Below are 24,941 nucleotides of genomic sequence, written 5' to 3'. Positions count from 1 at the left end.
CATATGGAAACATTTGAATACTTATTGAATTAACCCTTAGCGATGTGAGCACTCTCCCAAGAACAAGAACAGATGCTCCATTTAAGTGGATTACCTGATGGACCTGGTCATCTTAATTAGATCAAATGTTGCAGAATTTTGCTTTAATTTATGCATTAATACCATAAAATTCCCATCAGACACCCACTCAGCACTTGAATTTTTGTCTTTTAATTTGGCATTTAAACCAGTCTTTCACCAACGCAGAATAAAGAAACAGCATGACATCTGACTGTGATTATGAAACCAAAATTTATTGCGAAATTTGTCAGGATAAAAATATGTATATTTATATTTGATAACCGTCTTTTCAAAATTTTTAGAATTTATTAAAACCAGATCATTTTAGCCATTTTCCACCCATATCAGAAATCAGATTGATTTATGCATTATTTGACTACCATGAATTTATTTGTTTGGCAATAAAAACAAGAAATGAGGCATTTGACTAAGGGAGTCTTTGTTCCAGAGCAGCAGAAGTATCTAAATATGCTGTTGGAATCGAGATTATCCGATTTCTTTCCAGAGGTTCCAATTTAATTCAGACTCTTTTCAGACTGTCCTCTTTCATGCAGCAATACGGTTTTTAAAAGAGCACATCAAACTTTTTTGTACTCTTTCAATTATGATGTAATTGGCACATTGTGACTTTCATTCACTGTTCTGATCGTACTGACACTTAGACAAACACATCTAGTTTTTGACTAGAAAAATACACAGAACACTGTAGGATTCTGAAGCTTTTAGGAGGAAATTCTTTATTTTTTTATTAGATTATTTTATTCACCATGAAAGTTTAACAGTGTAATGTTTCTTTCTAACCAGCTGGTGGTGCTCTAACATTGCCTCCTCACTGCTAAAGCTTTTTGCTTATTAACTTTTTGTAGGACTGTCTGATCTGTGTAGAGAAAGAAAGAAAGAAAGAAAGAAAGAAAGAAAGAAAGAAAGAAAGAAAGAAAGAAAGAAAGAAAGAAAGAAAGAAAGAAGGCAACGAATATTAAAAAAATGCAAGAAAGAAAAAGAAAGAATGAAAGAAACAATTAGAAATGGGAGAAAAGTTGGCGTATACCTAATTCTCAGGTTCGGTGATACAGAACATGTTTTTGACATAAAGCCAGAATGATAAACACACAGATGGACACACCGGTTGGCCTTTTGCGAGAAAATCTCCCCTCTTACTGCATCGCAAATGTCCCAGTCCCCGAGGCTGCTGCACTGCCCAGGCCTCCTCCTCCTACCAGATCAATATATTGGACCAATAAAAATTAAGCCCTTTCTAAATGAAAAACCAGCCCGTGGCGATTATCGACATGCTTCTATTAAAGTGGCAAGAATTTATCATCTCTGTTGGAGGGACTGTTCCTCTTCATGTGTGTGTTTGTTTGCCTTCAGTTGCTAGAAGACTGTGGACGGACAGCTTGCCACCCCATGGGCACCACAACTACAGCCTATCTGTGATCCACGCTGGCAGCTGCTCTGCCAAATGGGATTTTCCTGGAGATTACAGCCTATGTGTGACACTGGTGCATGTGTTTTTTGTTTTTTTTTTCTTTGTTGTTGATAGACTGCACTATTGGAATAATTCTGTGCTCTGTGTGTGTCTGCTGGGTGTGTGTGTGTATGCTTGTGTATTTTGGAGGGGGTAGCTCCTTAGCCGAGGTGCACTGAGAACATGCTCCTTTGTCACATGGGGCTGGTTGGAACATGACTCAATGGCTGCAGGGAAACCTTCCTGGCAAGCCATAGTGAACAGAAAAAAGGGGGAGGGAGTGCGATCGGATGACGGGTCAGGGCGTTTCTACAGTGCTGCTGTTCTGATGGGTGATGTTAGCTCTTGTTGATTAGACGCTGTCGATTTTAAATGGCTGCCCACATCTGCCTGGTGTAAAAGACGGTGGTTTAACTGGTAACGTCTTTAGTTTGTGGTGAGAAAGACATGCAATGCGGTGGAGAATGTTGCTGCTTTTTGGATGAAATTATCTGAAGTTAAAAAAAAAAACGTTCATAGTATCAGATTATTTATTTATTTTGTCCCTGAATTTGAGTTGCAACCACATATTGAAGTTTATTGGGAATTTTATGTGATTTCCTGCGACTATTGGGGAAAACACGGCGCTCCATGTTTTAAAATAGGGATGGTGTGTTCAGGGCAATGATGTAAAAGTCTGTTTTTCTTTTTCTTCCACACATAGACATATTGCTTGTGGGCCAAAAGATTTTGTTTTGGTCTCGTCTGGCCAGGACACCCGTGTTCAGAAAAGTCCAGATTTGTGGGGTGGATCTCTAATAGTGTCCTGTCGACAAATGATCCCACCTCACATGTGGATCTCGTGACGCCGTTTGTTCACTAATGTTTGTAGTTGTGGCATTTTCTCTCCATTTTCAGAAGTTAAATTTGAAGACTGCTATATGATGTTGTCACTGTTTGGAGTATAGTTTCATATTCTTAACCTTGCTATAAACTTCTCTACCAGTTTATCTGCCTGAAGCATTCCTTGCTTTTTAATGATGTTTCTTTTTTTTCACCAGACTGTGTTTATTGTAAATCTAAAAGAAATTGACTCTATCTACTAATCATTTGACTCCATAAAGGTTTTTATTTAGCTGTGCTAGAGTAAAGTGGGTTTCAAACAAAAGATCTGAAAATCATGTGTCCTTTCACTTCACAATTATGAGCCGCTTCTTGTTGGTCTTTTCCATAAAAACCAGGAAGTGCAATGTGGAAAAGTTCACAGGATGGGAATACTTTTCTAATGCGTGGATATGTTTTTTTCCTTTCTTTTCTTATGCCTTGTTCTCATCATGTACATCTATTTCACAGAGCCTGTGCTTTGTGGAGAGCTGTCCGCGGTGCTGAACATAAGCTGTGCACAGATTCCTGGTTATGCGTAGAGAGGACGGCGTAGCAGTCACTCACTAACCTGCTTAACCTACTTTCATCTGGCCGCGTAGAGGAAAGTGCTGGAGGATAAATATAGCATACTTAACGCCATAAACAGCGTCAGTGTGAGCCTTGCAGGCAGCGCGGAGGGTCTTTTCCTGCTTCTGCTGCCTCGCCTTCCTCGTCGCTTCCTTTAACGTGCCACTAATCATGTCCATAATGAAATTCAGCTTTCCTCCAAACATGTTTGTCCCATTAACCCAACTGGTAGAAAATGTGTTGGGATGCGCTTGAACCTCTTTTCTTTTTTTATTAAGATGAATATGAGCAAAAATAATGGCGTTGTAAGATCTTAATTGTCCAATTACGTGGGCAGCTGTTTGTGCTGTGTTGCAATGGCAGTTCAATTGCTGTTTCCTAGCAACCAGGGCAGGCACAATGCAACGATTTTCTGTTAAGTGGCATCGTTTCCTCTCAGCAAGAGTACACTGTGTGTTCACTAAACAAATCGTAGCCGGCTGTGTGTGTGTGCGTGTGTTTGCGTGTGTGTGTGTCTGCATGCTTCTTCACCTCTCAGGTAGCTCTGCTTTGTTGCTCGCATCATTGTGATGCAACATGCATGTTTCCTGATTGGCTTCCCATATGTTTAACACGTGCATCTCTTCATCCTGCAGCAGGACAAATGAAAGAGGCAAGCCGCCGCAAATGAAATTGTTACAGTTGATTAATTTTCATCCAAAAAGCTCTGTCCTGTGCTAATCATTGTACACAAATTCTTTTCAATTAATCTATTATCAAGGGAAGCAGGGAGAGTCGGGGTAGGGTGGGGGCGGGGGCTGGAGGAGAATCCAATCCTGCTGGTCCGAAGTCTCAGAGCAGTGGAGCATTAGTCTCATCCTGATGTAATTGGAATGACACCAAGAGTAAAGCCTGCTGATTTAAAGACAGCCTCCAGGCTTGATTTAATACCCTTTACCAAAACTATGAATTCATCTTTTTTATCTTTCTCATCCCGCCGCTCTCTCTCTCTCTCTCTTTCTCTCTCTGAATCCCTCCCCCCCACAAACCGCCTCGCGCTCCATTCACACACCTACTGCCATGCATCTCCATCTGTACTCTGTTAATGGAAGAGAAGCGACGTTTTATGGTATTAAAGAGCCAGAAGGTTATAAAGTTTAAGTGAAGTGTTCTATTCCGTTCTGCTCAGTCCTTGTGGCATTTACACACTCGAGCTGCTGCGTGTTTTACTTCAGCAGAGGTTATGATTTAAGAATGAATAAATATCTCCAGGAGGGGGGGGGGGGGCGTGAAGAAAAGGGCAGGCTTTAGAAGGTGCACGCAGGGAATGGGCGATGCTTCTCAGAGGTTCGCAGCCCCCTTTAGTCCCGTGACAGATGGACTGCCGGGGCAATCCTATTACCCCCATGTGTTTAGCTGCTCCTAATGCCAGGGTGGGATGCCTGGCTAATGAAAGGCAATGAAGGTTTTGGAGGGAGTTTCTTAAGCTACTTAGTTATTATCATTGTGATTTGTTTGAAAACACAGAGACACCCTGAAACTAGTGACGGGGAGGAAAACATAGCACCCGCAACGTCAGCCGGTACCCTGCGATGCAGGTCGTCTGTGTCAGATTGACTCAGAACCTAAATAGGCTTTACAGTAGAGATTCCTAACAGCAGATTTACCTTTCTTACAGCAGGTAGTTTTAAATGTGTATTTCCTTTTCTCGCAATCTTAAAATATTACAGTTTTATCGCTTTTTACTTCAAGAAAAGCTCTTTCAAAATACAGAATGTTACCTTTATATTTCTTTGCGTGCAACTTATATGGAATCTCTTTGCCTGTAGGTATTCCCAGAACAGATTTCACAATCATTGAGATTGTGCCTGCTTGTTATTGCTGCATCAGGATATGTATGTAGGCTTGTGCCCCATTGACTGTTCTTTGAGGTCATTGCTAAAATCTTGAAAAGAAAAATTGCGTTGGTCGGTAAATAGCCTGGTGAAAACCAGCCTCTTGTTCTACCGTATTTTCTTCGTTCAGAGGGTCTAGACTCTAGCCCTGTGTCTCTTGACTCCAGGAAACGATTGCTTCCTGGAGCCTCTGTAGTCTGCCTGTAGTTTGACAATGCCAGACTACAATTCTAAAACCATGCAGAAAATCAACATCATCGTTCAAAACTCCTCCTTCTGTTCGCTGATTGGTCCGGTAGAAATTCTAGTGGAGAAATCCCGCTCAATGGGATGAGAATTGAGCAAAATTGTGCATAAAGACAACGGGCAGGCTAGTTGGTAATGGTTAGTACGGGACATTGGGACAGGAAGTGGCGAGGTTTAACCTCATAACTTGTATTTGATACGTAGTTTGCAAGCTTTCCAAACATCCAAGTCTCATTGCATTTGTCCTGCTAACAAGACAGACTGGAACAAATGATTAAATTTACCGCCCACAGGCTTCGTGGTTGAACGGACGGTCAAGCTTATTGGGAAACATGCACTGGGCACAACACCACAATTGCTCCAGATTAAAAGTACTCAAATTAAACACAAGTTTTATAATTAAACCTCTCCAAATGATCAAGTTAAGTGTGTCTTTGCTTAAATAAACTGGAAACAAGGCTGCTGCTGCAAAGATTTGTGATAAATCTCGAGGAATCCTCTCCAGTATTGTTCCAAATAGTACATGTTGGCTTGGAGGCACGTATGGACGATAGAAAGATTTCTGCTTCTCACACTTTGCAGAATGTTTTCCTCTTGGAGGACATTCATGTGGTGCAGAAGAGGTGTCTGCTATGGTAAGTTATGTTTCCAGGAGCGGTACATGCAGAGTTCCACTGGGCATTGCAGGGCGGACATGTAGGTGGATTATTTTGAGCTTGAAGGAGGAAGGAGCTGCCAGTTGACTGTTGAAAGGAACGATAAAATATCCAGGTAAGTATTTTCCGGCAGGTGTTCTTGTTTATCTCAGTGAGCTTTCTCAGGGCAGATCGCAAAGAGTCTCTCACAGGCTGACCTGGGAGGCAACACAGAGACAGAATGAGGTGAAGTATGGAAGACAAACGCCAGAGAATTTCTCCGAGCCACAAGATCAACACAGAGGTGCTGAAAAGCAGCTCCTTATATACCCTTCGTATGAGCCTGACGGGGAAATAAATGTATGAGATGCAGTCTGCGCCGCATCACACAAATACCTCAGAATCATGATACACTTCATAACAATTTCACACTACAATAAATAATATATTGTTTTCTTATCCCTTTACACTATGCCCAGCTTCCATTTATTTTGGCTCATAATCCAGTTGTGGTTGAAGGCCCAGTTGATTTATGAAATATAAGAGATCATAACCAAATTCATCAAACCAAAACAGCTCTAAGCGATTCCCTGTCTGCAAATATTATTATTGGAATCATAAAAATGCATTTCCTTACAGCAGACTGTGATTAGTTGTAGAAGATTACTTTAAATTGTTGGTTGTCAACACGGCTAAAACAACATTCCTTCTCAAGGGTAGACGTTGACGTACGGCTGCTGAGAAATGCCCCATGGCAGACAGGTCCAAACAAGCAAAACAAGCCACAGCAATCTCACTCTGTGTTTTAAATAATCGTTGTGTAGAATTATTCAGCTCTGGTTTGTTCAGGCTAAAGATTTAATTACTAGAGGTAATCAAGTAAAGTCCAGACTCAACAAACAAAAAAATTACAATAGCCCTTTCTGTCTAGTTCCTTGTTTAGGAAGTCACAACACAGATCACACCAAGGTGTTGTTGGCGGCTAGTTAGCTAGTTGAATTCTTTTAACGCAGTGCTTAAAAACCGTTTATAGATTGTCTATAACTTTATCACTGTTGTGTTTTTCTACTGAGCACCAAAAATGCTTTGGTAAACATGTGCTAGCTAGCTTCACTAGCAGTACTTTTTTAGTTAATTTGGTCACAATAGTACAGAGCAACTCGTGTACTTCCTCCTTTCTTATCGGCTCTTCAAAATAAAAGTCTGAGAAAGACCGATGCTGGTTGTTTTTCTGGGTTTCATAGCTGAGGAATACTTTAGAAAGACTTTGTCAATATATGTTTTGGTGAGTTAATATCTCCTCATACCTCTAAATAATTATTAAGTCTAAAAAGCAAATGTACATGAATTAATGTTTTTGTGTTTTCATTGGTAGTTTCATTATTTACACTTATTGAATTTAAACCACTGCTAATGTAACGTTAAATTAAATAGATTTTAGATGATTTACCCTAATGTCGTATTCCTTGGACTTAAAGGATAAAAAAGTCAATATTTTTACCTATTTAAACCTTAACATCATTATCCGGTCAATACATTATTGACTGCAGCCATGAGATAGGAGGTAATCGCAGCGGATGTATTTTGTTGCACAGCTGCTGGAATATGCAGACTCCATATGATCGTACACGCGTCACTTGGTATGCAAGCAGCGTCTTTACCACTTGTACCCCCCGCCCTCCTGACTCACACCTGCATCCCCCCACAGGTCAAACAATTACCACACATCAGAGAAACCAATTGGGCATGACTAAAATATCATTGCCGTGTGACTTTGTCCTTATGTTTAGTGTCGCTCGAGCCTAATTTAACCCACTTTGTCCAAACGGTCGAGGAGAATCGAGGACACGCTCTCCAATTCTGGTGGCCCCCCGAGCATTTCCTGCAAAGTCTGATGCACAGCAAGAGCAGCCGCGGATGCGACGGCGCCATTTTCATAGCCAGCAGAGTGGCTGATGGGGTGTAATGAGCGAGAAAAGTGGGGTAACAAAGTAGAACGAACGGCTTGCTGGAGGTTCTGAGGTGATGGGTTTTTAAAAAAAAATCTGAAAATGAGACCTTGTGAGTGAACCATTTACAGAGTAAATGCAGTGCTCAGAGGGTGTTTTACATACCACTTGAACTCTTTAATATTTTGTCACATCCTCCGTAGTGATTTTTTAAATATTTTAGACTGCAAGCAAACAAATCAGTGATGCAAAATTGTGTAAATACAAATCAGACAAGCGTGGCATGCATTTGTTCGATCTCTAAAAAGCACATTGGGAAGTTTAACTTCCCTGCGATTCGACATATTAAATTGACTATTCGTGACCATGCTTTGATATTAAACCATTGAATTGTGACTGCATCTGTATAAGTGTTGTCTTATGTGAGGATGATGCGTTTGAAGTAGAGGTGGGCGGATCGATCCAACAAAATACCAAGACGATATCAGTATCGGATCAACACAGCAAAAAGCCCAGTGTTAATTTAACTCTGAAGAGTGTGGACTATATAAACACTGAAAAAGTGTTAATATCAACTCTGTGGGAGTTAACAAGATAATTCCCAATGTTGATTTAACTCCCGCAAAGTTGATATTAACACCTTTTCAGTGTTTATATAGTCCAAACTCTTCAGAGTTAAATTAACACTGGGCTTTTTGCTATGAATACTGGCATGGTGAGATCAATACTTCAGTTTCAGATTTTCTTTGGAAATCTTTAGTTCAGTTTTGTATTGTAGTTTCTCAACTCTACCTCTAAAATAATTTGTCTTTTGATTTACTTTCAGCTGCTAATGTTTTTTACTTTTATTTAAATCATGTTAATATGTTTTTAAAGTTTATGTTTATTCTTTTAGATAAACATAAACTTTGTCTGAATGCTATCCAACATTTGAACAAAATAACACAAAGAAAAAAACCACAAACACAACTGAAGGCCTGAAGTTTAATAATATATCAAACTTAAAGAAAATGTATCAGTATCAGTATTGGCATCTATGATACGTATCTTATTGGTATCGGATCGATACCAAAATATGCAATATCGCACACTTCTAGTTTGAAGTGATGTGCAACGTTGATATTCTGACACGTATGATGTTTTGCCAACTGCAAAGCAAGACGTCTTGAAGTATTAGTGTTTGAAACACAATAGTAGTAGTTTTGTCTGCAGATTCTCCACGTTTTGCTGTAATTCTCTCTGTAAATGGTTGGGAACCCATGCAATCCGGTATTTTGAATACTTCTGTGTGTACAAAGAAATACACGGGTGAAATAATGATAGTGATGAAGTAGTAGTGCTCCTAGCAGCGTTTTTTTTCCCCCACTTACTCCTTTATAATTCATGCAGCGCTCTCTGCTCCTTCTTGCTGCTTCTCCAGTCGTGCATCCCTTCTTCGTCACCCCCCCCCGCCCCCCCAACTCCACCAAATCTTACAAAAAAACTGAAACCTCTCATCCGTGTGGCTTCATTCTGACGAGCGCATTGTTTCACTTTCAATTTCCATTCGCTCTGCTCGGCTGTAACTTAGTCTGTGTGTATTTCTTTTGTCCTCGTAAATCCTGTTTAAATATTGATAGAGATGGGGAGTCGGAGCCGGCCACTCGGTTAGAGCTAAGAGGGTCAAGGATGGCAGCATTTCTCCGCAGATTTCATTAGAGAAGCACAGGAGTGTAAATACAGAAACACGGGAATCGGAGGCCTCCCACCCTCATTGCTCCCCCCACCCCCATGGATAATGCCCCGTAATGTATTCAGAGATGGAGATGGAGGTTGGAGGGTGATGGAGTGTAAAATAGCACATGTAGGAAAGTCCCCCCTTTCTTTTCTATTTTTTTTTTCACCTATGAACAGCCCACCACCTTCACAGCCAGATTCCCATTAGTAGAGGAACTGAGGACCGCATGTGCAAATGGTTCCTGCGGATTAGACAGTTAATGCATTTAGGAGAGAGGAGTCCGCAATCTCTTGATTGCTGCTGCTGCACCATGCAGGGAAGATACCCAGTCCCTTTGTGGAAACAGAGATTTAGAGTAAAGTGAGTAGATAAGGGCGAGGATGCCCGACACACTGATGATACACGCACACACACACACACATACGCTCATCAAAAGATTAAGGGTTGACCAAGGAGGCTCGATGTGTGCCCCGTTATTAAAGTCAGCATGGAAATGAGATCTTTTTGAAGAAAGAGGAGCAGACGGTCGACCTCGCTAATCTTATTAATAAGCGTCTGGCTTGTTTTCAGATTCTTACTTTTGGTTCTTTTCCTTCACGTCCTAAGAGCACAAAATAAAAATTGCTGTGTGTTGTGGAAAGCTAAACCTGGGCGCTTTCCTTCAGTGGGGGCAGGAATGTCGGCCAAGAATTGTTTACAGGGCCACACTGAAAGAAAACCGTTTAGAGGCTTCAAAAGAGATTTATGCATAAGTTTATTATCCAGCAGGACCTCAATCCTAAAGGGGCAGTATTATGTAAAATCAACCTTTGGAGCTCTTATATCATGTTATTCATTCATCTAAAACTTTCCCTGAGTGTTGTTTTGACTCATTCATGCATGTTTGAGAAATCCTTAAATCTCCCATGACAACCATTCTGGTTGCCTGAACGCTTGGTCTCACTGAGCGCCGCCTGTATTTCCACAAAGCTCCTCCTCCTCTGAACTTCCACCTCACAGAGGAGCTTCTTTCCCTCCACTCGGCTCCTTCAGACTAGCGGCAGCAGCAGTTAGCAAACACTTGGTGAAACTGCGGCCGCCCCTTTAAAAATGCTATAAATTCAAACATTCAGAATGACCTAATCAAAGTCCAGACCTAAATTCAATAGAGAACGCTGCAGTGCTCTAAACTGATGTCAACAGATGTTTTCTATCCAACCTGACCCAGGTTGTGCAGAAGAGAAAAATATTTTTATGTTTGCAAAACTGGTATCCCTCCTCTCAAAAAACAAACAAACAAACAAACAAACAAACAAAAACAATGTACAGATGTAACAGCAGTAAAAGGAGGATCTATAACGTTTTCCTTCCAGCTGGGACGTCAGGTGGCACATGCTGTGAGACCTGCTCTGCCCTGATTTCTCTGAATCTGAACTCCACGGCCTCTGGCCAAAATGTCATCTATCCCTTAAAGTCCTCTCCCTTCCTGCATGAATAGCTTGGCTGTTAGAGATTGCTCCAGATGCAAAGGAGGGTTCACTGCTCAATCAGGAACAGTGAAAGCATTCCTCTGCAGTAACAGCAGCAGCAGCGGGATGTGGGGGGCCAGGGAGAAGCTGATGTTTTTTTTGTTGTTTTTTTTTCCTCCATCAGTTCAGAACTGAAACTGCAGCGTGAATGTCGGTTATCATCAGGCAGACAGTAGAAGAGTTTTTAAAGTCTTTCTCGGATGGTGGCGGCTGCTGGTGGGTTTTTATTGTTTTATTTTATTTTTTTATTTTAATTTAAAGAGCCAGACAGGCAGCAGGGAGGGGCCCCTGCTCTGCTGAAGCGCAGCAGCAGCAGCAGCAGCTCCAGTCCATCTCTGCGCTAAAAGCCACAGTGAGTCAGCTGAGCTGCGCGCAGGTCCGCTCCGATGAATGAATGACAGCGAGGAGAAGGAGAGGCAGCCGGGAGGTGCGGAGAGGGAGGACGAGGGTGTCTGTGGGTTGGTGGGGGTGGGAACCCTGCGTGATCTGGGATGCAACTCTGGAGAGTCTGGCATGGAAAAGCCGAGGTACCGGAGCGAGCTTGTTGACGCATAATCCCACCCGCCCCGCTGGCACAGGGAGGGGGGAAATCTAGCCTAAACTCAAATCCTTCAGAAGAGATTTACGGAGCTGCCGCTGCGGGTTCAACCTTTCAGAAGACGCAATATTTCTCTCATTTTTTCTTCTTCTTCTTCTCTCTCTACCACCTCCGCGTGTTATCTGGTGACTATCCATTTTAGCTTTTTTTCTTTATTTCTTTCTTTTTTGGATACTTGAACCAGAAGACCAAATGCGCAGTAATAAGAATTAGGCTGTCTTATAAAAAAAAAAAAAAAGAAAACCTTCAACTGGCACCGACACGATCTCTCTTCTCTGGATTGATACGGCGCGGACCGGAGCAGCCTCACATATCCCAGGTAGTATTTGATCTCGATCCGCGTCGTTTGTACACCCGGGGATCCGGAGCCACGATGACAGGCCCCCCGCTGGTCCCTCGGCCCGCCTGCTGACGGTACCGGGCAGGATGGGAGCAGGTCTGCCGCTATTAGGATCTCGAACCAGCCGATTCATCAATGGAGGAGGAGAGTGACACCCGGAAAATCAACAACAGCTTCCTTCGCGACCACAACTATGCAACCGAAGGTATTTTTTTATTTTTAATATAATGGACCGATTTCGTGCTGGAGGGAGGGAAAAGTCTAAAAATAAAAATCCATTGTGGCGACATGAAAATCCACGCATAAGGGCGTTATAGGGAACTTATTTGGACACTTTGCTCCACAGCGGTTTAAACCGAGGTGGAGAAATGAATGTAAAATTTTGGTTATATAAAGATCCATCTTGTCTGTGTTGCAACTGGACATGAAGAGGTGGCTTCCAGTCACACCTGCTATTTTAGAATGACCAGAGGAATTAGGACATCTTGGGCAACAGGGGATTAAATCATCCTGTACTGCTGCTCCTCTAATCTGGATGCGGTGCTGTTTAAATAATAGCAGGGGGACCGGGGGGAAGTGGGCTTTCCTCATTCACTTGTTGAGATTGGTTACATGGAAAGAGCCCTAATTAGGGGAAGGTAACACAATGAAACATGGACCAGTGTCTTCCTCTCTCATGTAGAAATGTACGCATATGGTATTAGTGTACATGGATTCATGCATTTGCAGAAAGCTGCTTTCTGCAAATGCCAATGCTGCTCGATGTCTTCACAGATTCTTTCATTTTCAAAATATCTATAAAACATGAGGATTCGGGGGTGACATGATTTTAGCTGTCAATGTGCCATCATACCATCTTTAAGTGTTCTTGAAATACCTCAAACATTAACGTGTCAGAACACGTACTGTGAATATTATATGTGGTCTGTTTCGGATTATTATTTTCCACCAGGCCCATTTTAAAGCCAGTTTCCCACGAAGTCCAGAAAAGCGACATACTGAAGACCTGTTTTGATGCAAAATGTTACCCAGCCCTAAAGAAGCCATGCATCAGGATCTTTATGCAAATGACCTACAGACCTAAATCTTACAGGAAAGCTGAATTTCTAAGGATGTGCTTTGTGCAGGGTGGGTCAGAGCCACCGCAGCTTCTTCTTCTTCTTCTTCTTCTTCTTCTTCTTCTTCTTCGTCTTTGCTTGCCTTGGTCCCTGAGCTCAGGTTACAGGTGCCACTGCAGGCCAGAAGGCGGACAAAGTCAGAGCGTAAAAAAAGGCAAAACATCTCCCTTTCTCAGATGGGTTTTTTCCCCCCCTCTGCTTCTTCCAAATGTATGGGGGGAGCCCCATCATTTGCTCAGATTTGGCACTTATTAGACGATTCCCTGTCACTGCTAAACACAGTCGCTGCTTCACAGCGAGAAAAGGCGAAGTGGGGGTGGGAGTGATGGATATCTTTGTTTGATGTCTGAGCTGGGATGAAAAACGGGAGGGGAATCTTCTTCTACGCTCCGTCTCGCTCTTCTTCAGCGTGTGTCGTGCATGCGTTAGATAAAGGGAGCGAAGACGAGGGTTGCACAGATTGTAAAATGAGTCTCCTTGAAGAAAAGGTCTACCTAGTCTGAGGCCCATCTGTGCCTTTCGCACGTCTACTTTTGTCATTTTTTTTTTGTCTTTTACGGCTGCTGTTTACGACCGATTGTCAGACGTCATGTGTCATGGACGTGTGTGTGCGCCTGGGTCTGAGTGTGTGTGCGTCTTTTAAGCCCTATGAAGTCAGTCTGAGAGCCAAAGATCACCGCACAGGCCAGTGTCGGGTCCACCGCCTGAGCTCGTAAATTCACCAAAGTGCACATGTTCCGTTCAGGTCTCTTTAGACCACACACACACACATGCAGGGCGGTGAGAGCCGGTCGGGTTTACCCTGAGGCTATCTTAGTCCATGACAGCAGGACACTTTAATGATGTCACGTTTTAATGATGTCACTCATGCCGACCCTTGTCTAGCACCAATCCCACGCCTCAGCGGATCCATTGGTGGTTACTAATATGGGTCGGCCACCCTGAGCAGGGTACAGAATCAAGCCAAGAAGGATGGCTAACGATTTTTCAGGAAGGGCTTCTGGTCAATACCTTGCTTCGCTCTCTGAATGTCTTCAGCTTGGATAAACAGAATAACATTTCTTGCAAGGTGAAGAACAAAACAGCTACCTAGGAATTAAATGTGGCCTGGTAAAAATCAGCTCCTTGCTCTACGTTTTGCTTCATTCAAAGGGCCTGGACTCATGGTTATTGAGAAGTGATTGCTTGTTGGACGTGTGGCCTCAGTTGGAGTTTTAATTTTGAACCAATTCCTAATGTTTGTGACGTATGACGCCAGATTTGACGCTATGAAGCTTACCGGAAGTCGCCTGTGGTGTAAACAACCATCCCCTCACCCCACTGTGAAGCAGAAAGAGATGCTTGTTAATGTTACAGCTCATCGTCCACAACTTCTCCTTCTGTTCACTCATTTATCTGGTTGAAACTCAACTGGAGAACTCGAGCTCAGTGGGGGGGAAAGCCCAGACAGAGGAAGATGACGGCCAGGCTAGCTTGGATCTAGACTTTTTGAATTGAATGACGCATCTAGAAATCAGCTGATGACCAGAATCAGATGATCTGCCGCCTGGCCACCCCCTGCAAACTGAAAATCAATACCTCTCTTCCTGTCATTAGCCCCAGCATAGCGAAGTGCCTCCAGATCACACTCCTCAGAACACGCTTCACTATGAAAGTTTTTAATGAGGGAGAAGACTAAAAATCAGAGGAAGTACAAAGGGTAGAGAAAGTAAGTTTTTTCTAAAGAGGGTTTTTTAGCAGCTGCTGGTCAATTTGCTCCCTTGCCATTTGATGCTTTTGCAGATCTGGCTATTATAAACCTGCCTGCCACAGGATGACAATTAATCCCCTCTTCTGGGGCAAATAGTGGAATTGGCAATAGACAGCCTGGACCTGGATTTTTTTTAATCCTCTTGAGTTTTCAACCTCTATTTGTCGTAGAATCAAAATCAACTTTATTTTGCCAAGACTATGTGCAGACACAGACAGGAGACACTAGATTTGGAAACACTGGCAGCATTTTAGAAATCTGAAAGTTAAATCAGGGATCTGCATTGTCTATAGGTCATTGGAATTGAAAATATAGTTTAAAATAATTTTTTCATCATTTTAAACTTGTGAAGCCCTGTTTTACAGAAACCCCGTTCTGTAAAAACGATGTCACACACTGTGTGACGTCGCCTCTGCTCCTGATATGATTTTGACGCTTTTATTACAGAGAAAACTTAGAAGTTGAATAAACTGAGAATCTCCAAGCTGGTAGAGCAGGTCAAAGAAGAACAAAAACCAGAGACTGGAAATTGGTCAACACAGCTCAGTATTTTCTAAATCCTTACACACTGGTAGTTTAAAAAAATCTGCCTTAGTTTTGGAACTGCTGTGGCTAGAGATTAGCTTCAACTTTTATTGAAAACTAAACCGTTTGTTTATACAAACTGAAGACCTTCAGAGAGATACTCACTCTAGCTAATATAATTACACCCTCTTCATATAATGGATGAAGTTGTCAAATATCAACACTGTGTGTTCAAAAATGTAAATAGCTACCCCCCCCCCCCCCTCCCCAGGCTGTGAGGCAAGACCTGTCTGCTCAGATATTGATTTTTGATCCTTTACAATTTAGTCGCCGGAACACAATGACCTAAAGATCCGTCGGTGGAGACACGTGATCCCTTCCCTTCCACCCCCTCTTTCCTCCACCTTCCATCATCTCCGTCTCTCAGATTTTTGCCGTTTTGCATCCCTTTGATGCGATGCTTGTACAAGCCCGCGCGTGACCTCTTCAGCCCCGAGAATACTGACGCAGTTTTCTCACAACCTTTGCTGCCGCCTCCGATGAGAGCCGAGCGGGTCCCGGTTGCCCGTGCCAACGCAAACGGCCCGGGGCCACACTTTAGGACCGCGGCATGAAAAGACTTAGCCCACCATACCCTTAGGTCCCATCCATTATTCACTAAGAAACACTCAAGCCGCAGAGCCCTGCCTTCTCGGCTTCGCGGTGTGAGGAAGACACCGCGCATGTGTGTGTATGTGTGTGTGTGTGTGTGTGTGTGTGTGGTGGGGGGTTAACGTTGCGAGGTGGCGGGGGCTTAATGGCAAGCTGTGAAGTTGGGGGGCAAAGGGGGGCAGCGAGTCGGACTCTTTCTTCAGCAGCTGCTTTCATCCCCTGATTAGCTTCTTATTAAGTCGGGGGCGCTATGAAATTTTAATGAGAATTTATTAAAGAGTACTCGTCGTGTTGCAACTGTAGCATGATGACAAAAAAAAAAGCCCCATTTTCTCCACTGTGATACGGCTTCATGCACAGCTAGCGGCTGATGCAGTGAGCTCCAGTCGTTTCCCCGCACAGTTGGCCCGGAGGCGCGGCGTTGTTTGACCTTTCAGGAGTTTGTGACGGGATGCATTTGTAAGTTTTGATAGCTAATTCCCGCCTCCTGCCGAGGAAGCGGCATCTCTCCCCCAACCCCTATTGTGTTTTGGTGAAAAGGTCACCAAAAAAATAAAAAATAAATAAATAAATAATAATAATAATAAAATAATAATGAAAACAGTGTTTCAATCTGTGCTGCAGACCTCTGAATAATCGATTCACAACAGCAAGATGAAAGAGATTGCAACAAGGCAACCAGGGGAAAAAAAAAAAGAGCTGCTCTTGTTTTGGTGGTTGATCCCAATTCCACACACCCTCGGATCTCTACCATCCCCCCCTTCACTCTCAATCTCGTCTCTGTTTTCAATTTCTGACAGAATACCAAATAAAACAGCATTTCAAATGATGCCTCACGGTATTCAGCAGTCAAGCTGAACCGATTTCACTCTTGGCACCAGTTTCTCTGCTCAGTCTTGTCCGTTGTTTTGTCTGCCGTCAGATGTGTGCCACGGCGACGTGTTAATGAAGTGTGAGAAGAGGAGCTGAAACATGTCTTGGCCGTTTCGACTATTTTTTTTTAATTTTTATTTTTTTTACTCCCTGAAGTGTTATGGGATTGGGAAAGAAACATAAAAATCACTTGGTTTTGCTCAAAGATGCAAGCACAAAAGCTTTCCTCGGAAGGGGGGAAAAAAGGCACGGCGTTCACACAAACCAAGCATCGGTCTCAAAGGGCTGATCCTGGAGAAACCAGGTTAATTAGCTTGTTCTCCCCAGATCTCTACAAAGAGAGTCATGCTCTTCAGATGAAGGGAGCTGCATTGTGCTCTGCCGCTTTGTGTGCGGCTAATAAAGCCCAATGAAGCCCTAATCATATGTCTGGGCACCAGGTCGGTAAGGCATCGGGGCTTTATTCAAAATTCTGATTGATCTCCATTGTCGCTGGTGTAAAAAACGCAGCCATTATCAGCTGCCGTAGTCCTGCAGAAGGAAGGTCTTTATGTCCTGACACGAACAGAAATCACGAGGTTTTGCGTGTTCCTAGAAGAAAAGAGCGAGTGTGGTACATTTCATGGATGATCAGCGGCGGAACAATGCCAGCAGGTGGAAAGACAGTGCGAGAACAGACCAGAATTATCCACCCGGTCTTATCCTTTGACGCAGGCAGCTCAGCACAAGTGATATAATCCTCTCCTCTCCATGTTTCCTAATGCTAACAAAGCTTTAGCACGCCACCACATTGCTCACGTCCCTTCCCTTCTATCTTGAATTACAGCACGCAGCTTACGCAACTAGATTTCCATGCAGTTGTGTGGGTTTTTTTTTTTTTGGGTTTGTATGTCTTACACAACCTCCCAATGTCGACGTATCGAACCTTTGTTAGCTTTTTTTTTTGTATTTGCTTTTCCACCAGGTCAGGATTACGCTGTCCCGAGGTTAGCCGGGTCACTCCAGTTTTAGTCCTCAGGGTTATGAAGCTATCTAAAGGGAACGGCTCTGTCGTTTATTTCGCCGGATCCTTCCTGTTACTCCTGATCCGCTGCGCCCGGGCGTCTATAAAATACATTCAATATGCTTCTGGATCCTCCTGCATTGTTTTCATTCCAGAATCAATGCGTATCTATGTTTCCACCCTACTGGTCGGATCGTCGGCCGTCAATATTACATGCTGAAGGGGGGGGGGGGGGGGGTAGATTGGATTGGCGAGCAGAAACTAAAAGAAATCTGCTCCATGGTGGAGTTTTTTCTTTCTCGTTTGTTTTTGTTTTTTTAATCCGGTTGTACGTACACGCATTACAGCAGAAGGCCGACAGCCTTGTCTGCATTATTACTGTTGATGGATGTGTGTTATCCCGAGCATCCCCTCTGCAACATCAAGAAGCGCTGACCTGTCTTTGTTAGACCTGGCTAGCCACAGGATTTATGGGCTTCATCTGGTTATGGTCTGCTGATACGGCCGTGCGTGTGTGTGTGTGTGTGGATGCGTAAGAGAGATAGAGACAGTGTGTAAGTACGCATTTGATCAACTCAACCTCCTGGATGCTGATCTGTCACGTCCATCTCGATGCCGCTGACCCTCCTGATAGGGGAAGTCTTTCTCTACGATCCCGACCACAATCCTTGTGTTTCCCCAAGAAGAAAATTCAATTTTTGCCAATTTAAACCAAATTCCATCAGTGTCTCAGGCTGGATAGATTAATTTCCCTCATGTGGAGTCATTTGCATGCAGAAAAACTCATCTATCTGTAACGCTGCCGCGAGTTTCCGCCTCGCTGCCAGGGAAATGATTGAAGGACGTACCCGTGTGTAAACTGGTTAAATGGCATCCATCAATTACTGTTTCTTCGCAGTGGGTTAATGTGATGATGATGAGCTAGACGAGAGACAGTGAAGAGGGATCAAGAAAAACAAACAAAAAAAGAAGTATGTAGAACTACACTGAAATATGAATTAATTAAATTTTTTTTCTTGGGAGGAAGAATGCTTTGAGAAGTTATGGTTTCAAAAGGACAAACTTTTTTTCCTCCCATTTTTAGTAAAATACCAGAGAAAGTCTCCTGGTGGCCAGAGTTTTCTTATGCTGCTTGAAGGATGAATTAACTTACATATTGCTGCACACTGCAGGCCAGCAAACTGAAAGTAGCTTTCCATGTGTATCCTGCACATTAATGAGGCCATTTGGAAATATTTCCAGCCACTAAAAACACAGACAGCCATGGCGTGAAAACTGAAACCACATCACTTTTATCTATTGAAATGCTAAGAGTGTGCATGGGTGTATTTGAGATTCTCATGGTGTGACAATCTGGAGTAAAAAACATCATGACTTCATTTTATACGCAGAAAACTTGTAAAGAAAAAATATGTAAGAATCAATTCATTGCTAATTCTTGTTACGTAAACAAAAAAAAAACGACTTTTGTTTGTCTAACATGCTGGCTGCTCATCACACTGTCTGCTAATGTAGCAACGCTGCATTCAGCCGCTGAGCAGAAATCCCACTCAACACTAACCAGCTGTTAAGTTTCGTACACTCTTTCATGGAAGCAAATGTCTCCAAAACAGCTGAATTCATTTTTCTCGTGATTGAGGAGAAAGTCCAGTTGTGGCAAACGGGAGGGTGTAGGAGGGCAACACTTTATTAATCTCAATCCAGCCACAGACAGCTCCAGTCCCTCCAGCAGTGGTTTAGGCACCTCAGTGAAAGGGCTTTAAACCTGCAGCATGACAGAAAATCTCGTAAAACATCGAATAACTTGATATTAAAATGTTCCGTGGCTAGTTTTGTTATGCAATCAGAGAAATACCTTGTAATTCTGACAAAATCCATTATCGTGGTTTACCTGAGCTCTTCAGGGTGAATCCAGTTTTATACTAAATAAATAAGTAAATAAATGTCTCCCTCTGTTATCTATATTTTATGCTCCATCTTCATCACCATCACATCACATCACATCAGGAAGCAATAATTGATGAATGTCGTTTAACTGGTTCCTGAAAGCGTGTATGCTTCAATCATTTCGGTGGTCTCTTTCAGTATTATAACATTTTGGCAGGTTTGAATTCATAACCGTTTCAATTTTTAAGGTAACCGCTTCAAGTCTGACTATAATTGTTACGCTACAACAAGCTCTACTTCTGTGAAGCTGCTGACTACAGATGCTACCTGAGCAGATAGCCTTACTTACTAACTAGCTCATATCAGATTTTTATATATGTGTCACTCTATCAAGATCATAATGGCAAAAACTTTTGAATATTTTAAGTAAAAAATTCTTGAAAACGGCTACCATGGCAAGAAAAATGATCACAGTTTTAAAACTGTAAATGAGTTTGGTGGCAGTGAGAACTGTTGTCTAAAATGATCAAGATTACACGATGCGACTATTTATTTTACTTCTTTAACTTTAACAGTCTGTAATTAGGTCAGAATTTGTCTGCCGTGTTAAAGGCTCAATAGCATCTCTAATCAAATATGCTCAGCATCAGCCGCCTCCTCATGGCTTTATCAACAGGGGATCATGAGGATCCCTCTGGCCTCGTCTGCGAATGTCTCTCTCTCTCTCTTAACCAATTAACGGAAACGAGGAGGGCTCGTACATGCTCACGCGTCGGTGCAAAAGCCCCGACCCTTCCAGTCGTTTTCAGCATGCAGAGATGAGCCCGACTACAGGGACTCTATTGTCTGAAGCCGTGTGCTGCAGCGTGTCGCCCTCGCTCCCCCAGACACGCAGGCAGCTTTTTCACTCCATTGCAGCACTTTCCTCTTTCTCTGTGTGTCTGCTGAATTACAGCTAGCATCAGCAACTAAGTCTGAGAGCTATTGGCACAGACACACTCGCGTACGCTCCGCCGCTAGTGATGGAAACGGTCGCCATGGAAACATACCCCCTCTCTCTCTTGCGCTCTCTCTCTCTGTGCTCCGTGCTCCACCAGCAGCAGGTCCACAGAGGGCGAGGGGAGGGGGTGCGAAACAACAAACGCTCTCATTTTCCGTCTAATATTATTGTTACTGCTAAACCGAAGGGCTACCTCGACTGTAGTGTGTGTTTGTGTGTGTTTGTGTGTGTGTCAGTGTGTCTATTTCAGAGAGAAAGACACAGACACAATGCTCTGCCTTTTTAGCCTGGGGCTGTGTAATAATTACAGTCACCATTAGCCTCTGCCTAAATCCAGGCAGCTGTATGTCAGCGAGGAGGAGAGGAGATGTTACCTCTAGGGTAAGGTGTCTGTTATTTACTTTTTGGGGAAAACTGCAGGTATGCAAAAGCACACAGGCATCTGAAACAGCATCAGCTACTGGGCAGCGTGGAGTCCCAGTCGGTTGTAGTGACAAGGAAAGAGCAAAAAGCATGACTACAGTTGAAAAAAAAAAAAAGAAATGACACAGATTGTTTAACTTTAGCCAGACAAGAGGCTGAATTGTCAAGCGGTGACTCACGCACTGGTTTCTCCTAACCTATTTTCCACCAAACTGGGTTTCTGTGCCAAATAGTCCTTTGTGGATTGGTCACAAGAATCCCCTTCTCCCAATTTTCTCCTGAAATGTATTCTAGAAATCCCTCTTCTAGATCTCCCCTGTAGGCCTTTTGTTTTCTCCTCTCTCTCTCTCTCTGCATGTCTGGTTGCTCCTGTCCACACTGACATTTCCTCCCTCGCTCTGCTCTGCTTCCTGTGTTCCAGCTGACATTATCTCAACTGTGGAGTTTAACTCAACGGGGGAGCTGTTGGCCACCGGGGATAAAGGAGGAAGAGTGGTTGTCTTCCAGAGGGAGCAGGAGGTAGGAAATGCCAACAATTCAATGCTAATTGTGCTGCCCTTTTCTGCTGAAAGCATTTGACAGACTCGTAACGATTTAGCTGGATTGTTTGTTTATGGTTTGGTGTTCAAATATGAAAAGAAACGCTTTGCTGTTTGTCAGGGGATGCAGCCATCTCGGCACTTCTTAGCACTTATTGAAAAGAGTATTAAAAAAAAAAACAAGAAAAAGATTTAGTAGCATAGCAGGAGTAGCTTAATCTAATACCACAATTAGTTAGATTGAGCTTTAATTGTCTATTTGACTACTCATTTTCCCATGACGGAGCATTTTCAGTTCGTGGAGTGTGTGTAGTAACCATGAACACACCAAATCCAACCTTTCACACACAGGAACTACTTAACTTTAAGTATTTTCAAGTTCTTAAAAAAAACAACCTAGATGGACCCTTTTGATTTAGCTGAAACATCAGTTTATCCCACATAAATGGACTCTTGATCATGAACAGTTACGCACAATGAATTTTTTTCATTGTTTGTTCGCATCACCCTCTTCTCATAAATGACTTGTGTTTTGCTAATTCTAGAAACTCAGAAAACTAGAGCGTGTTTTTTTTATTCAGTGCAATAATAACATTTTCTAGATTCATCGACAAAAATTACATATCACCTAAATCGTCTTATCGACCGCTTTACACTAAAACCTGGTTCATAAAACCTTGCCAACACAAAACATACAAATACAGCTCAGAGGTGTGAAAGGATGTAGCAGTTATTATCAGAGTCACCCAAGCAAAGAAACTAGAATCCATGTTTCATGCTGATTGACTGAGGCCACGCATTTTTCCAAGTCTGCATCTGATTGGCTCATCTGGCCCTCGTGACGACTCCGTTCCCTTCGAAGCTGCTGAGTTTCTGGACTCACAAAGGGAAACACAGAGCCAGTGACAAGTTTTACCTAACCAAATCAAATCACCCTCTAGGATGCAGTTGTAATAAATGTATTCAGCGCAAAAACTTTGTGATGCCTCTCTAGTATTTTGATTTTCCTCCAACGAACAGACTTCATCGCCCTGGTAACTGGTTTTAGGTGTCACTCAGTCCCAAATCCAAAGGGGGGGTTCCCCTTAAAACACTTACCACTGTAGGGCTAGATTCTACATAAGTTGAGCTATAAAATGGGAGATGGGGAACCAGACACTTCCAAAAGTTGAATGAGTTCTGTGAGTGAATGAATACCTGATTTTGAACCACACAGTAAGACCTTTGGATCCTCCAGGAGCGATGGTTCTGGTGTGGGAAGTTGAGAAAGGTGTTTCAGAAACTCTGAATTAATGATTGGACTAATTATTTATGTAGAGTTCAAATTAGATGTTTAAATTCTTAATCATAATGTCATCAGCTCCGTTTCAAGTCAAGATGCAATATTTACGTTTGTGATGGTAGGACAGGAAAGGATTTTCCAGGCTTGCCCTGTTTTCTCCACAATCGACTCCGATTCTGAAATATCGGGTCGAGTTTTTGCTCCAGCGATGAGTCATGTCAATTGATCCCCCTTCGCCTTCCTCCACAGAGTAAGACGCAACCCCATCGCAGAGGGGAGTACAACGTTTACAGCACATTCCAGAGTCACGAGCCCGAGTTCGACTACCTGAAGAGTTTGGAGATCGAGGAGAAGATCAACAAGATCAAATGGCTGCCTCAGCAGAACGCAGCGTACTTCCTGCTCTCCACCAACGGTCAGTTCAAGTCTCTCTCTGCGAGGTCTAAGAGGGCGTTCTGTAGTCGTTTGCCAAATTGTGTTCATTTAAATGCTAACTCTGCGGGATTCATTTGAAAGCAGGTGTAAACTGAGATGTTGATATCACACAGAAATGCCTGTTTTGGTTATCTGCGAGGCTGCTGCGCTTGGCTGAGCAGGTGCCACCAGCAGAAGAGTTTCAAATTAAGGACTTCATGCATGGCTGCTGCTGCAGAAACGCATACACACACACGCGCACACACACACACACACACACACACATGCATGCACGCCAGTGAAAGCACACGCGCTCACCAGCTCATACAGACATGAAACACAGAGACGTCTTGCAGATTGCGGGGTTCATGCATGGCTGCTACAGGAGTCCTAACTGTGGCTGGAGCAGATGGTGGAGGGTCCTGTGGCGATGGCCTCGATGTGATGGCGATGGCCAACGTACGCAGTGGAAATTAAAAGAGAGAAAAAAACAGCCTGACTGCTGCTGCCATCCACTTCAGTAGACCGAGAAGATGAGATGTAACTGGTGTTTATGTGAAGTAAGATTGAAAAGCACCCAGATGGCTTTCTCAGAGGGGGTGTATTACGGTGCGGCAGTGAAATGAAGTCAACTCGTAGATGGATATCGGTGATAGAATGCACACACACACACGAGCCACCATTCATCATCTTCGCTGGCTGCTGCCCAGCTACGTGCCAGATTGGCTGCCCTACCCTCCCCCCCACCCCCCTCCTCCATCCTCCGTCCCACAAACAAGTTGGAGGGGAGGTTTGCTGTTGTGAGCCTCAGTCTGAACGTATTCTGTGTCTTTATTTACTTATTGCATTGTTTCCACCCCCAGACAAGACCGTGAAGCTGTGGAAGATAAGCGAACGGGACAAGCGTCCGGAAGGATACAACCTGAAGGATGAGGACGGACGGTTCCGGGACCCGTCCACCATCACCACGCTGCGGGTGAGAGGTCGCAGGAAGCTGTCGGGGCCCGTCAGCTGTCGGGAAGTCTGTCGCTTTTTGTGACAGGGCCGGCGTAAAATTTTACACACAGAAAAAAAGAAGGAACTTTAAGAAAGACTGAAGGAGTTTGTCCAAAATCCCTCTTGTGTAAATTATCATAGAGAACACATTTCCATGCTATAGAAGATTTGATCAACATCTGTACTAAAGGAAAACAATCACATCCTCAGTGTAATCTCTACTGGAACAGAAAGAAACACAAGTTAAATGCTTGAAAGCAGCAATCACCCAACTTCTACTTTTAAGGGAAATTTTAATGATGATACAAGAAATTATGAGATATGATTTCACTGCTTCCTAAAAAAAAACCCAGTAACACTTTAATTGAAGGGGTATGTGTAATGAATGCATAGTCATTACTGTTAACATTCGGCAAATAATGACACTTTTAATGCAAAGTTGTACCAAGTCTTGCATCAAACATCCATTAAAAGTGTAATGTTATGTTTATGACAGCATCATGTCGGTCTTATGCACACCCCTTCAAACAAAGTGTTACTGAAACCCCTTTTTCTCATACATCACAGTTTTAAGATATGAAATGTAAAGAAAAATGTGACTAAATTCAAAACAGCTAATTGAGATAATTAGGATAAAGTTTGTAAGGGTGATAA

The 24,941-nt window shown here is 43.0% G+C and overlaps 1 protein-coding gene across 2 annotated transcripts in view; it reads left to right on the top strand.

The window, feature by feature from the left end:
• The window catches only part of LOC103470873 (serine/threonine-protein phosphatase 2A 55 kDa regulatory subunit B beta isoform), a 53,060-nt gene that overhangs the window by 17,150 nt on the left and 10,969 nt on the right, over positions 1-24,941 (top strand). Inside the window, exons 1-4 of one of the 2 annotated variants that reach the window (XM_008419556.3) lie at positions 11,048-12,031; positions 21,478-21,575; positions 23,127-23,292; positions 24,155-24,267. In XM_008419556.3, the coding sequence (XP_008417778.1) occupies positions 11,962-12,031; positions 21,478-21,575; positions 23,127-23,292; positions 24,155-24,267 (447 nt within the window). In that variant the 5' untranslated portion in view covers positions 11,048-11,961. Of the gene's footprint in view, positions 1-11,047; positions 12,032-21,477; positions 21,576-23,126; positions 23,293-24,154; positions 24,268-24,941 lie in introns of those variants that run through there. The other variant, XM_008419555.2, reaches the window with a different exon arrangement.

Source organism: Poecilia reticulata, chromosome 10 (assembly GCF_904066995.2).
Source record: "Poecilia reticulata chromosome 10, P_reticulata-male-v2, whole genome shotgun sequence".
NCBI classification, from domain to species: Eukaryota; Metazoa; Chordata; class Actinopteri; order Cyprinodontiformes; family Poeciliidae; genus Poecilia; species Poecilia reticulata.
The sequence above is the reverse complement of the archived record's forward strand: the minus strand, read 5'-3'. Positions and strand labels throughout refer to the sequence as shown.